Source organism: Rattus norvegicus, chromosome 14, assembly GCF_036323735.1.
Source record: "Rattus norvegicus strain BN/NHsdMcwi chromosome 14, GRCr8, whole genome shotgun sequence".
In the NCBI taxonomy this organism is placed as follows: Eukaryota; Metazoa; Chordata; class Mammalia; order Rodentia; family Muridae; genus Rattus; species Rattus norvegicus.
In genome coordinates, this window is record NC_086032.1 from 83147099 (window position 1) to 83165649 (window position 18551).

Sequence of the window (18551 nt, forward strand, 5' to 3'; positions counted from 1 at the left end):
GAATGGTGATGGTGTTCGATATGGAAGGCCTGAGCCTGAGGCACTTATGGAAGCCAGCGGTGGAGGTCTACCAGCAGGTAAGGCAGGGATGAGAGCAACAACAGCTCCAGGCCAAGAGAGACCCATGACACACACCAGCTTCCCATCTGTGGAAAAGTAGAGAGAGCCTCCAGGGGACCTGTGGACCAGCCTGGCCTTCACCAACCTGGCCTTGAGATGCTGCTTGTGGGACCACCCCAAGGGGAGGAGAAAGGGGGAGGGGAGAAGTGGGGAGGGGAGGAGGAGTAGAGAGGGGAGGAGGAGGGGGAGGGGAGGAGGAGGGGGAGGGAACAAGAAGGGGGAGGGGAGGAGAAAGGGGAGGGGAGGAGTGGGGAGGGAAGGGAAGGAGGAGGGGGGAGGGGAGGAGGAGTAGAGAGGGGAGGGGGAGGGAACAAGAAGGGGGAGGGGAGGAGGGGGAGGGAACAAGAAGGGGGAGGGGAGGGGGAGGGGGAGGGAAGAGAGAGGGAGGGGGGAGGGGAAGGAAGGGGAAGAGGAGGAGGAAGGACAACCCAGAGGAGGCTGCACTGTCCTGGGAAAGGCTGGGTAGGCCTCTTGCTACTGCAGCAGGAGCTGCGGAAGTCTGGGTATCTAAGGTGCTGGGTACAGCCATGACGGACGTCCCTTTGACTTCACAGTTTTTTGCCATCTTGGAAGCAAATTATCCTGAGACAGTGAAAAATTTAATTGTTATTCGAGGTGAGTGGTACCTGGGGAAGGGAGACTGAGGAGTTAGAACTTCTCTAAGTCATATTTTGTAGGGCATAAGGTTTTTGTTTGTGTTTTTAACTCCGTTCTTTCTCAAACTAGTATACTACGTGCAAAATCCTGCCCTGGTATGTGGCAGTCATGTTAGTTTCTAAATGTTTGCTGCTGTTTTCTTGCTCGCCTCCTGAATTCCCCAGATTGAGATGACACATCTAGCTAACGCTCTCATCATCTCACTGAGGCTTGGCCTTCCCATGTTGTGAGGTGGGGACTCCGTGGCACTCACCCCCCGTGAGAGAGTTGGGAAGCCAAATGAGAATTTGCTAAATGAGAAGGTTATGCACAAAACCTGGCCCACAAAAAAAAATGCTCAGAGTGAGCAGGTGTCCTTGGGGAGGGACAGGGTATCTAAAGCAGATTCCCCCACCTGCTCTCACCCCAACTCTTAGTTCACCTAGCAAAACCTTGAGTCCCAAAAGGAAGGGGGTGTCCTCAAGGAATTACCATGGCTGGCTGTGTGTCCAGCTTGTGCCCGACACCCTACAACTAGATTATGGGACATTACTGATTGCCGAGAACCACGCCATCGCTTTAAGGCTTGACAGCCCTAAGACTGAGGCGGAAGCCCTTAACTAAAGCTCACACAGTAGGGCAAGGCAGAATCCAGATCTGAGCAACTCCTACCCAGTGAACGATCATGGCTATGGCTTTTCACAGCAGCCCTTCCTCTTGTCCAGCTTCCCAACGGGGTTCTGTGTGTTTCAGCGCCCAAGCTTTTCCCTGTGGCCTTCAACCTGGTCAAGTCATTCATAGGAGAGGTGACACAAAAGAAGATAGTGATTCTGGGAGGTAAGTGCCTTGACCCGTGACCCCCCGCTAGGGCCAGCTCTATGCCTGTCTGGAAAACAGAGGCTGCTGCCAAAGGCCACCTTCGTCTAGGACGTCCTTGTCACAGCCACGGCCTGGCCTCATCAGCACACAGAGTGGGCTCCCAGTTCCAGATCATGGCCAGAAAGCAAGCTCACGAGTGTCTCCTCTGTGGGCTCTCAGTTGGCCTCCTAGAGCCCCTCAGAAACCCCTCAGAGAAACCCCTGTTCCTCACACAGGTAACTGGAAACAAGAGCTTCTCAAGTTTATGAGCCCTGACCAGCTGCCTGTGGAATTTGGGGGGACTATGACTGATCCTGATGGTAACCCCAAGTGCCTGACCAAGGTACGGAGTGCCCGGAGGATGGGGAGGGTGGAGACCAGCATGGCCTACTGTTAGCTTACCCACCTCTGACTGACAGATCAACTACGGGGGCGACGTGCCCAAGCACTATCACCTGAGCAGTCAGGAGAGGCCACAGTATGAGCACAATGTGGTTGTGGGCCGAGGCTCCTCCCACCAGGTGGAGAATGAGATCCTGTTCCCAGGCTGTGTGCTCAGGTAGGGACAGTGACTACCATACACCTGGGCACGGCTGGAAGGGCCTCCCGGCCCACACAGGAGGTTGCCAGTGGACTCTTACCTGCTCCAGGTGGCAGTTTGCATCAGATGGTGGAGACATCGGCTTCGGGATTTTCCTGAAGACCAGGATGGGGGAGCGGCAGAAGGCTGGAGAGATGACAGAGGTGCTGCCCAATCAGCGCTACAACAGCCACATGGTGCCCGAGGATGGGAGCCTCACCTGCCTCAAGACTGGAGTCTGTAAGAGCTTCAAGGTTTCCTGCAGTTGCCTTTGTGATAGAAAGAAAGCCAGCTATCTTGGGCCAGTCTGGTCTTTCTGGGTTCCATCTACGTCCAACTTCCAGGGAGGGTGTAGGGACTCCAGGGTTGCAGTCTTCAGGGTCTTTGATCTGGAGTGTAGATGTGAGGAAGGAGGTGCATTGTACAATAGCCAGGGCTCAGAGCTAAGAGATAGGCAACTGGGTATCCATGGGTTTGTTTTATTTTATTTTATTTTATTTTATTTTATTTTATTTTATTTTATTTTTGGTCAGAGGTCCCCAGAAGAGGCCTGCCCAGTTGTCTGAACTCCAAACATCCCAAAGAGGTGGCTAGAACTGATGTCAACATCACCAGAAACAATTTGGTCTAACGTCTTAGCCAGCTTTCTGTATTGTACCAAAATACCCAAGGCAATTGGCTTAGGAAAAGGAAGCGGGGGATATTTACCACACCACACAGTTCTGGAGATGCTTGTCCAAGGTCCAGTGACCTTACTGCTTTGGGGCTCTGGCAGGGTTGGCACAGCATGACAAGAACACCCAGAGCGAAAACACCTACGTCACAGGCCAGGAAGCAAGAGGGAAAGGGAGAGAGGCCAAGTGTGCTGGCACACGCCTATAATCCCAGCACTGGAGGAAACTGAGTCAAGAGGATCAGAAGCTCAGGGAAAGTCTAGGCTGCATAGGAGACCCCTGAGTCCCCCTCCTGATGTCCCCACTACCTTCTGACAGTGCTACCCTGGGACCCAGCCTTTGACACACAACTCTTCCAGGAGCACTTACCCAAACAAGCCACAGCAATGGGGCTGGCAACCTTTCTTCAGAGGCCGCTCCGAGGAGGGATTCAGGGAGCTGGGTGGTGCTGCTGCAATGTTGGAGATCTAGAAGGGGCCACACCCTTGCTGTGGTCACTACACTCCCAGGAGGTGGTCACAAACAGTGGGCCAGGACAGGGCAGTGGCTGATGCACACGTCCTACCCACAGGCCTGGTCAGCCTGTTCCCAACCTCACAGCGGCTGTCCTTATGCTATCTGTCACCTCTCTGTCCTTGCAGATGTCCTGCGCTTTGACAACACCTACAGCCTCCTGCACACCAAGAAAGTCGGCTACACCGCAGAAGTGCTTCTTCCAGACAAGGCCTGTGAGGAGAAGTTGCAGGGCTTTGTGTCAACGGGCCCTCCTCAGGACAGTGGACACTCTGGCCACCACTGACCCTGCTCCTTCACTTACCCCTCCCTTCCCCTCGCACCCCAGGCAGGGTGATGCTGACGATGGGCTATAGAGATCTCCAACCCTTGTGTCCCTCTCAGCCTCCCTTGGGACCCCTCAGACACAGACCAGCATTTTCATCCCCAGTACCCAAAGAATGGGGCAGAGGGTGACATCACATGACTGAGAAAGGACCCTGGCCCTTGTTCTCATTCTCCTGAAGACACCCGCCCACCCAGGATTCAGTCATGCCTGGTATCCCAGCGTGTCCCGCTCCCCACAGGAAGCTACAGGATGGCTTCTCTCCAATTGGAGGTCAGCAAGGATGGGAAGGGCCAGCTGGAGGCGGCTGGGCAGGCTGTGAAGGGGGAGCGGCCCCAGCTCCAGCAGAGCATCAAGACCTTTCTCAATCCTGCCTCCTTTGGAAGGAACAGCACCCGTGGAGAGGCAGGGCATGTGGGGGAACCATCAGAGGAAAAACCGTGCTCAACTTTACAAGGTTGAACAGGTTGCTGAGTCTAGTGAAGACACACACACACACACACACACACACACACACACACACGTATACATGCACCTCCCGCACATGCACACACCTGGGATCCTGCTGCTACTCAATTTTGACATTTCCCCTCTCTTAAGGCAACACCCAGGCAAAGCCACTGCGTAGCCCAGGGTGGCCTTGAATTCGTCTGCCTTCTTCAGTGCCTTGAATGCTAGTGTAACAGACAGGCACCACTATGCCCGGCCCTGGGGCGACTCAGAACCAAAGCTAAGCAGCAGGGTGGTACTGGCACAGGGTGCATCACTCTGGGGATTCATCCTGGCCTGTAACTTGCTTCTTGGAGAACTTTCCAGGTTTCCATCCATCTGCATGTCTAAGGAGAGAGTTGAAAGAAAGCTGCCAGCATTGCTTCTCCGTGTGACCCAGGAGGTGATAGCTTCTGCACGTGGTATCTCAAAGGCTGGCCCTCGTGGCATACACGAGTCAGACAGCCCACCATTGCTCCGTTGGGTGTACTGAACCAAACAGCAGGTGCTGCTGACCTTGGTCCAATACGCCTCTGTGGATTGTCCCAGACAGGCCATGACCTGCGACCTAGGAGCTTAGGCTGTCCTGCACTGCTCCCTCCTGGGCCTCTGGCTGGGACGGAAGACCTGTGTCCCATGCAGGGTGGCTCGGACACTGGCTTAGGTTATTGATGTTGCCTTCTTTGCTTGATTTTCTGTGCTGCTGGGCAAAATGCCCTGGAATTGATGATCAGATAGATGTTCCTGGAAAGGGAGTCCTTACTTCAAAGTGCCATCAGCCTAGAAGCCTTAGCAGACACCACTTTGTCTAGGCACCTTGCAAGCCAGAAGTCAGACCCTGCCCTTTCCTGCTTCCAGATCCCATCTTCCATTTTCTCTGCTTGCTAGACGTCTTCATTACGGAAGACATTTTAATGGAGAAAAACCAGTAAACCTTGAGGATGAGGGAGCTCTTCCGGGTAGCCCCTAGGTACTGTATCTGGACCAGGTGAACCTTTCACAGTCAAAGTTTAGAGTCTGAACGGGGAGCTAAATGCCAAGAGGCAGTGCCAGGAGAAATTCCTGCCTAAGACCAGCTTAAGCAGATTGGAGAGAGAGAGAGAGAGAGAGAGAGAGAGAGAGAGAGAGAGAGAGAGAGAGAGAGAGAACCTAGTTTTTTCTGGATTCAAAGTGATAGCCTTGGGCTATTAGGCAAGAGTCACGGGGCATTTTCCAAGTGCAGGGTTGCTCCGGCACTCAGGCTGTGGAAGCGTAGAACCCCTCTTATTTCCCGGAAGCAACCCAGCTTCTTAGGGTAATTTCCCCACATCTTTTGGCAGACCGAAAGAGCTGTCGATAACTGTGATTAGGAAAACCTCGACTTCATTCGTCTCGCTTCTTGTCTTGATGAGCTCTCAGAATGACTCGTGTCATTATAATAAGACTCTGGACTTGAACCCTGACCCTTGCCCTTCTAAACACCCACAGCCAATTTTCCCTGTCAGTACAGACTCACTGATCTTTCTTGCTGGTAGTGGAGGCAGGCCTGCCCTGTGCACAAGGACAGCTGATTCTCCCATCACAGAGACAGACAGACAGACACCTGATGCTGGGAGCACAGAGGTAGGCAGCAGGCATGAGAAATGAGCTGCAGTTACCTAGCACAACGTACCTCATGGTTAAGCAAGGAGCACAGAGGTCACCTGAGGAGGCGAGGCAGAACCTACCTGGGAAGTGGGCATTGAGAGCTCAGGAAGTCTTGTGGGATTAAACCCTCACTCAGCAGCAAACCCTCACTCCTGCAGGCTTGTCTAATCCTCCCGTATTGCAACATGATGCTGTCATCTGCAATGTTCATGACTGGGAATCATGCCAACCGAGTTACAAAGCAAACCACACACACACACACACACACACACACACACACAGAGAGAGAGAGAGAGAGAGAGAGAGAGAGAGAGAGAGAGAGAGAGAGAGAGGGAGGGAGGGAGGGAGGGAGGGAGAGAGAGAGAGAGAGAGAGAGGGAGGGAGGGAGGGAGGGAGGGAGGGAGGGAGAGAGAGAGAGAGAGAGAGAGAGAGAGAGAGAGAGAGAGAGAGAACACCCGCAAAATGCTTCACACAACTTTATGGGTTTTGGTCAGGTTCATAGCAACTCTGGACCTCATGTAGCTTGTAGGGTCAGGTTGGACACCCTGGTGGAGTGTCACTTTTGATTTCTTTCTGCTGCCTCCTCCTTCCTCCTCCTCCTCCACCTTTCTCTTCTCAGTCCTCCTCCTCCTTCTTCCTCTTCCACCTTTCTCTTCTCAGTTCTTCATCTTCCTCGTGTGTGTGTATGTGTGTGTGTGTGTGTGTGTGTGTGTGTGTTTCTATTGTTAGAACTTGGTCCTTGCATAAGTCCTCTGCTTGTGAGCTACATCCCCAGCCAACAAACAAACAAACAAACAAAAACAAAAAACCTGATTCTTTGATTCTTTTTTAGAAAAAGAAAAAGTTTATGTCTTCATTGGTCATTCATTCTCCAGCGTTCATTGAACGTCGGTCCAGCACCTGGCATTGCAGGCCCTGGGCACAGTAAGCACCCTAGGCTGATCCACCTCTGCCAACAGGAGCCTGGCTCACATGGAGGGAGGCAGAGGAAACCTTGATAACCAGAAGTTGATTGTGCACGCTGTCTTCTGGTGTCTTTGTGGGGGTGGGGGACCAAATCTGCAGGGCACACCCAGAAAATGAGCTTTGGCTCAAGGAACTGACCATGGAAGGACCTGATGGGGACACTCCTCTGGGCTGAGGAATGGGATATGAGTGGCCATAGGGTGTTTGGGCCCAAAGGGGAGTCAGGAGAACATGACTTGTTCATCAGATCATGTTAATAGTTGACAATAAATTGTACTTCGATGGAAGCTATGAAATGGCTGTAAGAGTATGGTTTGTCCTGGGTGGGGTGGCATTTCGACAGGGGGTTGTAGATCTAAGTTCTTCACATAAGGTGCTGGGGATCTTGAGGCCTCCTCAATTCAGGGAGTGCAGACAAGGCAAGGCCTTCTCTTCCCAGGTCACCTCCTTGTGGAAGTCTTCAGAGCCACTGGCATTATTTATAGGGTCCTTTTGGTGACAGTTGAAAACAGCCTTCTATGCCCATCCACCCCCAGATCCCCACCCAGACAAGCTCATGAATTTGAAAGGCACACAACAGAGTCACTGTGTTCAGAGCAGGTTTTCTGCTATGTTCTCCACTCACCCCTCCACAATCTGCACAGCTCCTTGCGTGCCACCCTGAAGCAGATACAGATGATGAAGTCCCATTTTATAGGCCAGGACATGGAGGCTTAGCACCTTGAAAAAAGGGGTGTCTAATGGCAGGTGTCTAATGGTGTGGGTACAAGTCAGCTGTCCCCTGTGTCCTTGTTGCTTCCTGAGAGGAGACAGCGGGCCTCTGTCAAGGACTGTGAGGTGGAGCTTCAGTGTGGGACAAAGCAAGGGATTCCATGGCCTAGAGAAAGGCTAGCTTATTCCGAATTTGCTCTCTGCCTACTCCTGTGTATGGCAGAAAACCTTAAGTCCAGTTATAGCTGAGGAGATTCAGGCTTGTCCTGAGACACAGCATAAGTGAAGAAAGCACAACTTAAGAGGCAGAATCAGGGGGTTGGGGATTTGGCTCAGTGGTAGAGCGCTTGCCTAGCAAGCGCAAGGCCCTGGGTTCAGTCCTCAGCTCCGAAAAAAAAAAAAAAAAAAAAAAAAAAGAGGCAGAATCAGGTGAGTCTTTGTGCGTCTGAGCCAGCACGGTACACAGAGTGGGTGCCAGGACAGAGAAACACTGTCTAGAAAAGCAAACAAACAAAAACAAACAAACAAGGCAAGATGTGAACTTGAGGAGTTGGGTAAGGGACACAGCCTGGTGTCAGAGCGTTTGCTCAGCATGTACAGGGCCCTAGGTTCAATCCCAGTACCATGAAAAACAACAGCCAAACACCACGGACTTGAGTCCCTCTGGCCTGTGCAAGGTGGAAGGGAACAGGCTCTTTAGTTCCATAAAAAAAAAAAAAATGCAGCCAGGTCAACCAGGAACTGAGATGTGCTTGCTCCCGGCCTTGTGATCTCTACCTTCCTCCTCCACAAGGGGGCAGTGCTGGGCCAGACGTGCCTCTGCTCACAGGGACCCAAATGAAGTCTGTTTGCCTCATTAAGGATGATTTTACCTCACAGATGGAGGTCCAGGAGGCCAAGCTCACCAGCCCCCAGATGTTTGAGGCTGCCCAGAGTGGCAGGAAAAGGCAGTCTGACCCCACTCCAGATTCTGTCTCTCGGTAGCTTGTTCTCACCGGATTGTCTTGTCCCCACAGTCTTTGCCCAGTCACCACCTGTAAATTTAATTCTTTTAAACGTTATTTTTAATGATGGTTCTTAAACGCATTAACCTCTCTTATAGCCCACCACCCACCAGAGGTGGAGGAAAAGAAAGGATATGGGGAAGTGGACCTGTTTAGAAAGGTTCTTTGGAGAAACTCCCATCTGTGGTGTCTGGAAATCAGCAGTTTCAGTTTACAGGTTCGCAGGAAGCGGCAGTTCGATCCACTAGCAAACACCTCACAGATACACCAGCAGTCCAGTTCAGTAGAGTCAGGTTAGTAACAGCAGTGGCACGACCTAGCAGAGACAGCCAGGCCTCAGCCTCGTTTCAAGTCAACATGAGGGACCAACAGGAGCACCAGATGTTCTCAGCTGTGCCTCTCTCAAAGAGAGAGGCAAGCAAAGATCAGTGGAGATGGGAGACCCACAAGCATTGCACAGCTAGCTGTGCCAGCAAGTCAAGCTCCATGGAATCTTATTTATACCTTCCAAGCATCGTGTGTCTGCCACGTGCCTTGCCTCAGTGCATGTGTCCGATCAGCCCGAGTCCAGAAAGTCCCAACAAATGGAGCTCAACTGCGCAATGGAAGGTGGACCAACTCATATGAACTAACAGAAAATCTTTCATCACGTGTCCTCTCAAGTGTTTGCTTTCGCAGAACATCCTCTCTCCTGTGTCTGTTTCAGTGAAATGTTCCTTCACATGTCTGCCTTAGTCTTTCACCTGTGTCCACTTCAGGAAAACACTCCCTCATGTGTTTGCCCCAGAAAACCACCTTCCAACACAACTGACTTTCCAAAGAACCCTTAGGTTTCCCCTTCAGCCGCCTCCAGCTTAGATGACGTAAGGCCATTGCTACCCTCTCACCTAGACTCCGGAAGCCATAAATCTTCCTGAAATGATCTCATTTCTCTGTGTAAGTCTTTCTCTGGCTCCTCAAGTGCCCCTCTGTGGGTGCACACACGAGTCTCATGGGGCCCTCTGTGACCTACCACAACCCTCTTTCAGTCTCAGGTTCACCTAATAACCTGAACCTATCAAGTCCTGATGATCCCGTCTGTCTCTGTCTTTGCTTGTCCTATGCCCTCAGTCCAGGACTCCCAACATGGTTCTATGCAGCTTCCAGGCCTCGAGAGACCCACTCCATCTTCACCCTGCAGAGTTCAGGTCTCTTCTCCATGCTATGGAGCAACAGGACTAGTATTGAGCACAAGACAGCACCATCCTCTGCCTCAACTCAACTCTGTCCTCTACTCATCCTAGCAGCTAGCCCAGGTTACATAGATAGCCACATTCCTGAGTCTCCTGCCGTCTCCCGCTAGGGCCTAAGAGACAGTGGCTGGTTCAAGTGGCAGTTCTAAAAGTGCAAATAGGGACATCTGACTTCATAGCCATGGCCTCTTTGTTGACTTTCCATTGCCTTAACAAAGTATCTTAAACAATTGACTTATAATGAGATGTTTTCCCTTGGCCCACAGTTCTAGAAGTTCTGTCTTAAATCAGGGGCCCCATTGATTTTTTGGACTCCTGTGGAGGGAAACCGACACAAGTTAGTCCATTAGCATATTGAGGCCTGCCTTAGGCTTAGCTCTCTTTGAACTGTGCCATGTGCCAGGTCCATTAACATGGTTTACCGTGAAGCTCGAGGGCTAAGTTGGATCAGTAGGACACATGTTCAAAAGCTGCACATGGTGGCCTATAATTCCAACACAGAAGAGACTAGACAGGCAGATCCGGGTTGGCCAGTCAGCTATGGTCTGATGGGCGATCACCAGGCCTGCAGGAGACTCTGTTTCCATAAAACAAGGCAGAGGGCCCCGGAGAACAATGCCCACACAATCCTAACAGATGTGGCGGTACTGTTTAGTGGCCAGAGAGTTCCATTTGTTGACAGCGGCACAACAATCAGAATGTAGGTAACTGTTGGGAGCGATGCCCTTAAAACCCTCCATTATTGATGTTAATATTGTAGTTAGAGTTAAGTATGACTGGGTTCATTAAGAGGTCAGGAGGATGGAACGTCCCCAGCCAGCTGCGGAAGGCTAATACAAATCTGGAGGTCAGGTTGCCTAATGATATGACAAACTTGTGACCTTTCTGAGAAACCAACATCCTGTTGACGTCAGCCGATTACTTGACCACAAGAGCACAGTGTCCTTGGCCTGCATAAATGTTTCCCTCTTCCCCCCTCCCTCTGTTACCCCTGCTGTGGTATAAATTCAGCCTTGGGGAAAAAATAAAATTTGTCACCTTGATCAGACTCTTGACTTGGCGTCCTTCTTCGCGTCTCTTGTCCCCCATTCTCTCCTAGGTGGTCCCCAACCTCCGCTGACTGCCTTGCAGGCTGGGGCAGGGAACCACACTGAACTGTTTACCAAAAATTACCAAGTCAGTAAAAATTATGTCAGGCATATTTTTTTACAACAATAAAAAAATAAACAAAAACGAAGCCCGTGTATAAAGTCGGGCACAACGTCATCACTTGGAAGGTGACAAGGAGAATTGTAAATTCAAGGTCATCCTCGGCTACTTGGCAAGTTTGAGGCCAGTCTGGTCTTCAGGAGACTGCCTCAGATATTAATGAATTAAACAGTTAATTAATTAAAATTAGTGAAAGACCACTAACAAGAAATTAATTAAAATAAGTAAAAATAAAATTTGCCCCCAAAAGGAAACTAGAGGACAATCCTATATGAGTTTAAAAAGAAGGGGTTGGCTCAGCAGCCTGAAGCACATGCAGTGCCCTTATAGGGGACTCTGGTCCAGTTCTCAGCATCCGTGTAGAGCTGTTCACAGCCGACTGTAACGCCAGGTCCGAGGGATTTCTGCCTGACTTTTTAAAATAAAATAAAGGAAAAATCTTTTTAAGCAAAGGAAAAATCTTTTTAAAAAAAATAGAGGAGGAGGGTTGCCACCTCACGTGGGCAATTCGGGAGCTGGCCCTGACAGTGAAGGCACAGGTGAGCCAGCCCCGAGGTTGTAAGCGCAGGAGAGCCGGCCCAGCCCCTCACAGGCTGTAGCACTTAAAACAGTGGGCCAGTGCCTTCGCTGGGCAGCACAGGGGAACTGGCCTTGTAGATGTGGGAGGTTGATGAGCTTTCCGAAGAGCATGAGAGCAGGGAGCTGACCCTGCCTCCTGCCAGCGGTGGCATTGGCGAGCCAGCCAGAGCGGTGTCCGAGAGCTCCCCCTGGTGGTGCAGGCGCAGAAGAGCTGACACCCAGCTACCACCTAGACCTAGATCCAGAGATCTGAATTAGCCCACCCCAACATCTACATCATCTGTGAACTGATGGAGCAAGAGAAAGGTCCAGTCTTGCTCATCCAAAGCTGCAGGATCTCCCTGATATAGGGCAACAACAGGATCACTGGAGGGAGTCCCACTGAGGAGCCAATATTGATGGTGTCACAGAAGCCAGAGACCTCGATGACTCATTGCAATGATCATTAGCAAGTGAAAATGTGTGGACAGAGGGGTGTGCCGTGGGACACACTGTGACACAGTACAGCTTCCATGATGAGATGTTTTCTCTGCTTTGTTTTATTTTATTTTTTGTTTGTGTGTTTTTTTATTTTCTTTTGGGGATGTTGCAAGGGTAAAAGGCAGATATGAGGGGGTGGGGAAATGGATGGGACTGGGGTGCATAACATGAAACTCACAAAGAATCAATAAAACGTTTTTGTAAAAGGAAAGAAGCCTTCTTTTAAACAGTAGAAATTTAGGAGGGAGGCTGGCAGGACAGGTGAGCCCCGAATCTTGCAGCTAACACAGCTAACCGGAAGGGTAAAATGGAGGAGAAAAAGACAAAAGAAAGCCATGTCTTACCTGAGTTAAGCCAGAGTGGGGTCAGACACGTGGGCACAAAGGGTTAGGGACATCAGAGAAAGCAACGAAGCCTAAAGTGCCAGTAGTGCCACCTAGCCTCTGGTTCTCATCCAGAAGAGAGATGCGGAAGGGAAGATATCTTTAAATATTTGTTTTGATTTTCCTTGATGGTGCGGCTAGAACTCGGGGCCCAGAGTGTGCCAGGCAAGTCCTCTGCTATGCAGCAACTTCCCAGCCAGCTTCTGAAAAACTAGTTCCATTCCTCCGTACAGAGCAGGAAACGGCTCCAACATGGTTAGTCAGAGAAATGGAACTCAAAGCCACAATCATTTAAGAGCCACTAGGATGGTCAGAATAGGGATCTACCTTTAAAAAAATGGAAATTAACAAATATTGTGAAGAAATAAGAACCTCATCCCTTTGGGATGTAAAGCACACATTTGCCTTGCAAGATGGTCTTCATTGAACAGATCAATCCATACTTAGGGATTTAACCCAGAAGAACAGACGCTCTTATAAGATTTGTACAAAAACATGTCCCTAACAGCATTGTTCACAAACCAAAAATGGAACCCACTCAAGCGCCTGCCCACCAATGAATAGGCAGAAGCGATGCTCTATCCCACACAAGAAGTAACGAAGCAGCCAGGTGCGGTTGTGTATGCCTTTAGTCCCAGAGTTTGGGAGCCAGAGGTAGGCAGATCTATGTGAGTTCGAGGTTAGCCTGGTCTACATAGTTCCAGACCAGCCAGGCTAGTGAGACACAGTGGTGAGACTTTGTCTCAGGGGGTGAAAAGAGGTAGGAGGAGGAAGAGAAAGAAGAGGAAGTAACAATTTGAGTTGCTTCACTGAGGGATGCAGTGTTAGGCCTTTTTGCTGTGAACGATACAAATGTGAATGCATAGCCTATGTGTGACCCAGCCCATGTGTGGCCCAGTCTATGTGTGGCACAGCCTATGTGTGGCACAGCCTATGTGTGGCACAGCCCATTGTTTCCAGACCACAGACAGTAGTATGAACACTACAAGCAGGTGTAACACACAGGTAAGTATGTATATTCCAGACTATATTGAAGTAGGAAAGTATGTAAAATGCTAGGACTGTCATCTCCACCCCACCCTGTTGGAACTGCATGGTCTATGCAGTAGACAGCTGATGGAATGTTGTTAATGAAGCACTGACCCCCCGAAATGTGATGTAACCTGGGGGGAGTCTCAAGGCATCGAGTTAAATGAAGGGAGTCAGTCACAGATTCTATTCATGTGAATCGATTGGGAAATCTACAGAGCTACGATGCTTGGTTGTCAGGAATTGAGATTGACTGCTGATGGGGATTTTGGGTGGGGAGAGAGAGGTGTAAATTATGTATTGTTACTGGAGTCCTAGACCAGGTTCCCATCGGACCAGATTTGAGCATTTGTCCCCAAAATCAAATGGAGGGGCTAGGAAGATACCTCAGTAGATAAAATGCTGTCTATGCAAATGTGAATTTGGACTACTAGTACCCACATAAGAAGCTTGCTTGGCGTGGTGACCCTCATCTGTCACCCTAACACTGATGGAGCAGAGCAGGATGCTGGGAGCCGACTGGCCATCAGACTTGCTGAAGCAGTGAGCTCCAGTTCCAACAAGAGTCTCTGTCACACAGGATAAGGTGGAGACACATGATATTGACCTCTGGATCCACACATGCATTCACCAGGCCAGTGAACCTGTACACACATGTACACACACTCACACAAACACACCACACAACTCCTCACATACAACCACACACACACACACACTACATGCAATACACATACCACATACCACATGCACTGCACGCACCACACACACACACAGACCATACACACTACACACATACACACATACACACACAAACACACACCACATCCACTCCACACACATATACACACAAACACACACACTATACACATACACACACAAACACACACCACATGCACTCCACACACACACACCACACTCCACACATATACACACAAACACACACACACACCACACACAAACACACACACTATACAGGTACATACACACACACACCACACACATACACACAAACATACACCACACACACACACACACACACACACACACACACACACACACACCAGTATTGGGAAGACAGTAAAGGATTTTGTTATCCAGTGTGACTACCATCCCGTCTTCTAGGAGCTGATAAGATCTTGAGGCTGCACAAGGCAATAAACAAATTGGAGGTGGGAAAAGAAGTGTGTGTATTACCCGGGCATGGCACCAACCTGTAAACCATGCACTTGGGGAATCTGGGAAGGACGGTAGGGAGTTCAGGGTCACCTTTGGCTACATAGCCAGTTCTGGGCAGCCTGAGCTATGTAAGACCCTGTTTTAAAAAAATTATGCACAGTTAGGCATTCCTGGTTAAACTGATAACTGCTTGGTCATTGTCTTGGCTTAAGTTCTGCAAAGTTCTTCTGGCTTTAGAAAAACTTTCATTGCTTAAAAGGACAGGTAATTTCTCTTGATGTGATTATTCTCCCATGGTGGGGGTAGCTTCAGTTTCCAACATGGGCTAATCGATAACACTTTGGGCAAGGGGTGGAACCATCCTTGCTTGAGGAAAATAAACTGTGCACTGTCAGTTTTCAGAGACTCTAAGATTTATTCTGTTATGTGTGTGCATGCACACATGTATCTGTGTCAGGGGATGTACACATGAGTGCAGGCATCTTGGAGACCAGAGAGGTCAGGTCCCTATGGAGCTGGAGTTATGGGTTTTTGTGAGCTGCCCAGAATGGATGCTGGAAACCAAAAATGTAGGTCCCCCTGAAAGCCTTCTCTCCAGCCCCCAGATAGACACTTGAAACAGAGCTATGGAGACAGATGAGCCAGGATCTTCCCCAGTGTTGAAGTCAACAAAGAAGACCGCTGCAAGGTGGAGGCAGAGGTGACGGCAGAGACACTACATGTTTGCCCATTCAGTTATCCACTGGGCTTCAAAGGCCTGAATGAAAACTTCCTGGTTTTTACCCAAAACACTGTGTGAGTCTGTTCATTTTTTTTTAACTTTTAATTGATTCTTTGCAAGTTTCACATCATGCATCCCAGTCCCATTCATCTCCCTGTCCCCTCTTATCTGCCCTCTACCCCTGGCGACCTCCTCACAAAAAAAACCCAAAACCCAAACCCCAAACACACACACACACACACACACACACACACACACACACACACACACTAAACAAAGCATAGACAATATCTCACTGTGGAAGCTGCAGTGTCACAGTGTGCCCCACTGTGTATCCTTCTGTCCACACGTCTTGGAAATGTTCATTGCAATGAGTCATTGGTCTGGTTCGAGCTCTCTGGGGTCTGTGACACCATCCATATTGGATCATCACTGGGATTCCTCCTGGTTATCCGGTTGTTGCCCTGTGTCGTGGAAATCCTGCAGTTTCAGTTTGGCAAGAGCGGCCATTTTACATGTGTCAAGTGTGCAGATGACATAGATTTGGGGGTGGGTCAACTCAAGTCCCTGGATCTGGGCCTGGGTGGTAGCCCAGATGATCAGCCTCCCACCGCTCCCTTATTTTCACCACTAGGGGGAGCTATGCAGCACCGCTCTGCTAACCCACCCAACAATGTTACCACAGGAGGAGGCAGAGTCATCTCTCCTGCTCTCGTGCCCACCCACACCTGTGGCCAATCGAGGCGCAGTGCTCGTTCTCGAAAGTTCTGCCGCAGGCGCTGAGGGTCTATGCCAGCTCTCTCTCACACACACCCTCAGGGCTGGCTCACCCATGCCTTCACCATCAGGGCCAGCTTTACCATGGTGCCCAGCTGAGGTACTGGGCCCCTCGGCCTCAGAATCTTTGTTGCAGTTAGGTTAGATATTTGTACACAACCCGGTGAATGTCCTAAAAGCCACGGAGCTGTACATGAAGAACGAAGCAATGTGTGGATAATATTACGTTTAAATTTTCTTCCATTTTCCTTAACAAAAGACGCTCAGTAGTGGAGCCCTCCACTAGCATGCACTAGGCTCTGGGTTTGATACCTAGCATTGGAAAAATTATAAACAGCTTATGTGTTTATGTATAAATCTGCCCGGGGTAAAGCCAGGGAACTGCCAGGGGTACGGCGGAGCACCACAGGGTGAGTCTGCCTCCTACCATATTTCTCCCGCCCCCTTTGGCTCCCTTTCCTATGGCCTGAGCTCTCTCTGCCGGCTCCTTCTTAGTGATGTTTGCCCACCGCAAGGCCTCTGCCCTCCCTGAAGACTCACGTGGCTGATTCCAGCATGATCTACTTAGGGAAGGGAGGCAGGAATGTGCGGACACTGGAGTCGGTGGGGGCGTCGCTTTCACGTTGCCTAGTAACCTAGGAGGGCGTTCTTGGGTGAGGTGAGGCAGCTCTGTCAACTCCTCCACCTATGTTTGCTCCTGTGTGTGTTGTGGTTGTCACCTTGGTCCCCTGAATCCTTGACAAATGAATTGTTCAGCACAGCCTGGGAGTGTTTACCTGGGGAGCATAGTTCTGGGTGTGTGCAGGTGGTCTCCTTCCCCAGGCCTTTTGTTTGAAAGAAGGGAATGTTAAGCGTCCGTTGGCTCCACACATTCTGCAGCCCAGAGTGTGTGTGGAGGTCAGGGCAGACCCGACGCGTCCTAACCTGTGATGGTACTTCTGGCTGTTTACTGAGCTCTTGCTGTGTGCTGTGTGTATGGTACTTCTGGCTGTTTACTGAGCTCTTGCTGTGTTAAGCCCTGGAGTGGAATGGGAGCGGGAGGAGGGGCAAAGAGGGGAGGCTTGCTCCAGTTCCACTGTGGGTAGCAAAATACGACCGTCTGGGCTCCAGTTCTAGCTGCACAACTTCTGAAACATAGCATTGCTTTGTCTGGGAACGGGAAACCGTAGGTACCTCCATTGGTACTGATGAGGCTGTGAAGCTCTCAGCCCAGAGGAACTGATCAGTGAATGGGAAGCCAAGTGTTCCGCAGAATCCCTACCACCCCTCCCATCCCCAGCGCACCTGCAAGAACAGCTCACCTCTTAAATATTCAGATATGAGGTTTCCACTCACAAGGCTGATGTGTGGAAGGCCTTGGTCCCAGCTGCTGAGCTATTGAAAGAGGATTGGAACATCCAGGTTTTAAACTCGCCAGTGGCTTCATGCATTGATGAGTTAATGCTGAATGGGTTATTAGTAGATGGGGCCAGACCAGAGGAGGTGGGTGTGCGTGCATGGGTGTATGCTTCTGAAGGGTATATCTTGTCTCTGTCACCCCCTTCCTCTCAACTTCCTGGCCACCAAGAGATGAGCGCCCACACGCTACTTCACACTGGGTGACCGTCCTTTACCAGTGAGGTGCTCCTGGAGCCGAGGCCATGGGATAAACAAGTTGGTGATAGCACAGGTTTGTCCCAGGACGAGTTATTTAAATGCACTGTTCCATGCCTCAGTTTGCTCATCTGTAGAATAAACTAAACAATGGTGCCCTCCCCCAGGGAAGGTCTTAACGCTAACAGATAACGTGTTCAGAATTCGACTTGGCATGAGACAGGACTACACTAAGTGTGATCGTTCTAGCTCTAAGCCACATGGGGGATTAAAGTCCAAATCAATGTCAAGCCTAGTGGTGCAGACCTGTGGTCTCAGCCACATGGGAAGTCAAGCAGGAAGATCACAGTGCACGGCTTGCCTGGGCTACAGAGTGACTAAGAGGCCATCTGGGCAATTTAGTGAAACACTGTGTCAAAATAAAAGGTTAGAAGAGGGTTGGGGAGGTTGGGGATTTAGCTCAGTGGTAAAGCGCTTGCCTAGCTCTGAAAAAGAGAAAGAAAAAAAAAAAGAAGGTTGGGGAGTACTATAGTTCAGTGGTAAGACGCCTGCATAGCCTCGTCTACAGCTCAGTCTCCATTACCAGAGAGAGAGAAAGAAGGGTGGGAAGAGAATTCAATTAAGACTACAGCTCCACCAGCCTCACACTGGTATCCGGCAAGCATTCAGCATTGGCCTGGGCTACCGTTTCATAAGCTGGGTGTGGCAGTGTGCACCTGTGGTCCCAGTACTTGGAGATAAATCAGAAGGATCTCAAGTTTAAGACCAGCCTGGATTACACCGGGAAACAGTCTCAAAACAACAATAGCAAAAAACCTGGACTTCAGCTATTCTGTTATTTCACACAGGGGGAGTGGCCACTAACTG

The 18551-nt window shown here is 50.2% G+C and overlaps 1 protein-coding gene and 2 long non-coding RNA genes across 3 annotated transcripts in view; 1 reads left to right on the plus strand and 2 right to left on the minus strand.

Annotated features, from left to right (window-relative positions):
- Positions 1–5284, plus strand: part of Sec14l4 (SEC14-like lipid binding 4) — a 16048-nt gene extending 10764 nt beyond the window's left edge. Inside the window, exons 6-12 of the mRNA NM_001109090.1 lie at positions 1–77; positions 675–735; positions 1510–1593; positions 1851–1957; positions 2034–2173; positions 2265–2434; positions 3510–5284. The exon at positions 1–77 is cut by the window's left edge and continues 19 nt beyond it. Coding sequence (NP_001102560.1) covers positions 1–77; positions 675–735; positions 1510–1593; positions 1851–1957; positions 2034–2173; positions 2265–2434; positions 3510–3667 — 797 coding nt within the window. The 3' untranslated portion in view covers positions 3668–5284. The remainder of the gene's footprint in view (positions 78–674; positions 736–1509; positions 1594–1850; positions 1958–2033; positions 2174–2264; positions 2435–3509) is intronic.
- On the minus strand, positions 2428–3516 carry LOC103693135 (uncharacterized). Its single transcript, XR_005493376.2, has 3 exons — positions 3238–3516; positions 2903–3009; positions 2428–2583 (listed from the first exon to the last, which is right to left on the minus strand). It is a non-coding gene; the product is annotated as an uncharacterized LOC103693135 (long non-coding RNA).
- A 1241-nt stretch (positions 5285–6525) lies between the features above and the next one.
- LOC120096646 (uncharacterized) lies at positions 6526–18194 on the minus strand. Its single transcript, XR_005493377.2, has 4 exons — positions 16632–18194; positions 10773–10889; positions 8651–8818; positions 6526–8532 (listed from the first exon to the last, which is right to left on the minus strand). It is a non-coding gene; the product is annotated as an uncharacterized LOC120096646 (long non-coding RNA).
- Positions 18195–18551: the final 357 nt, after the last annotated feature.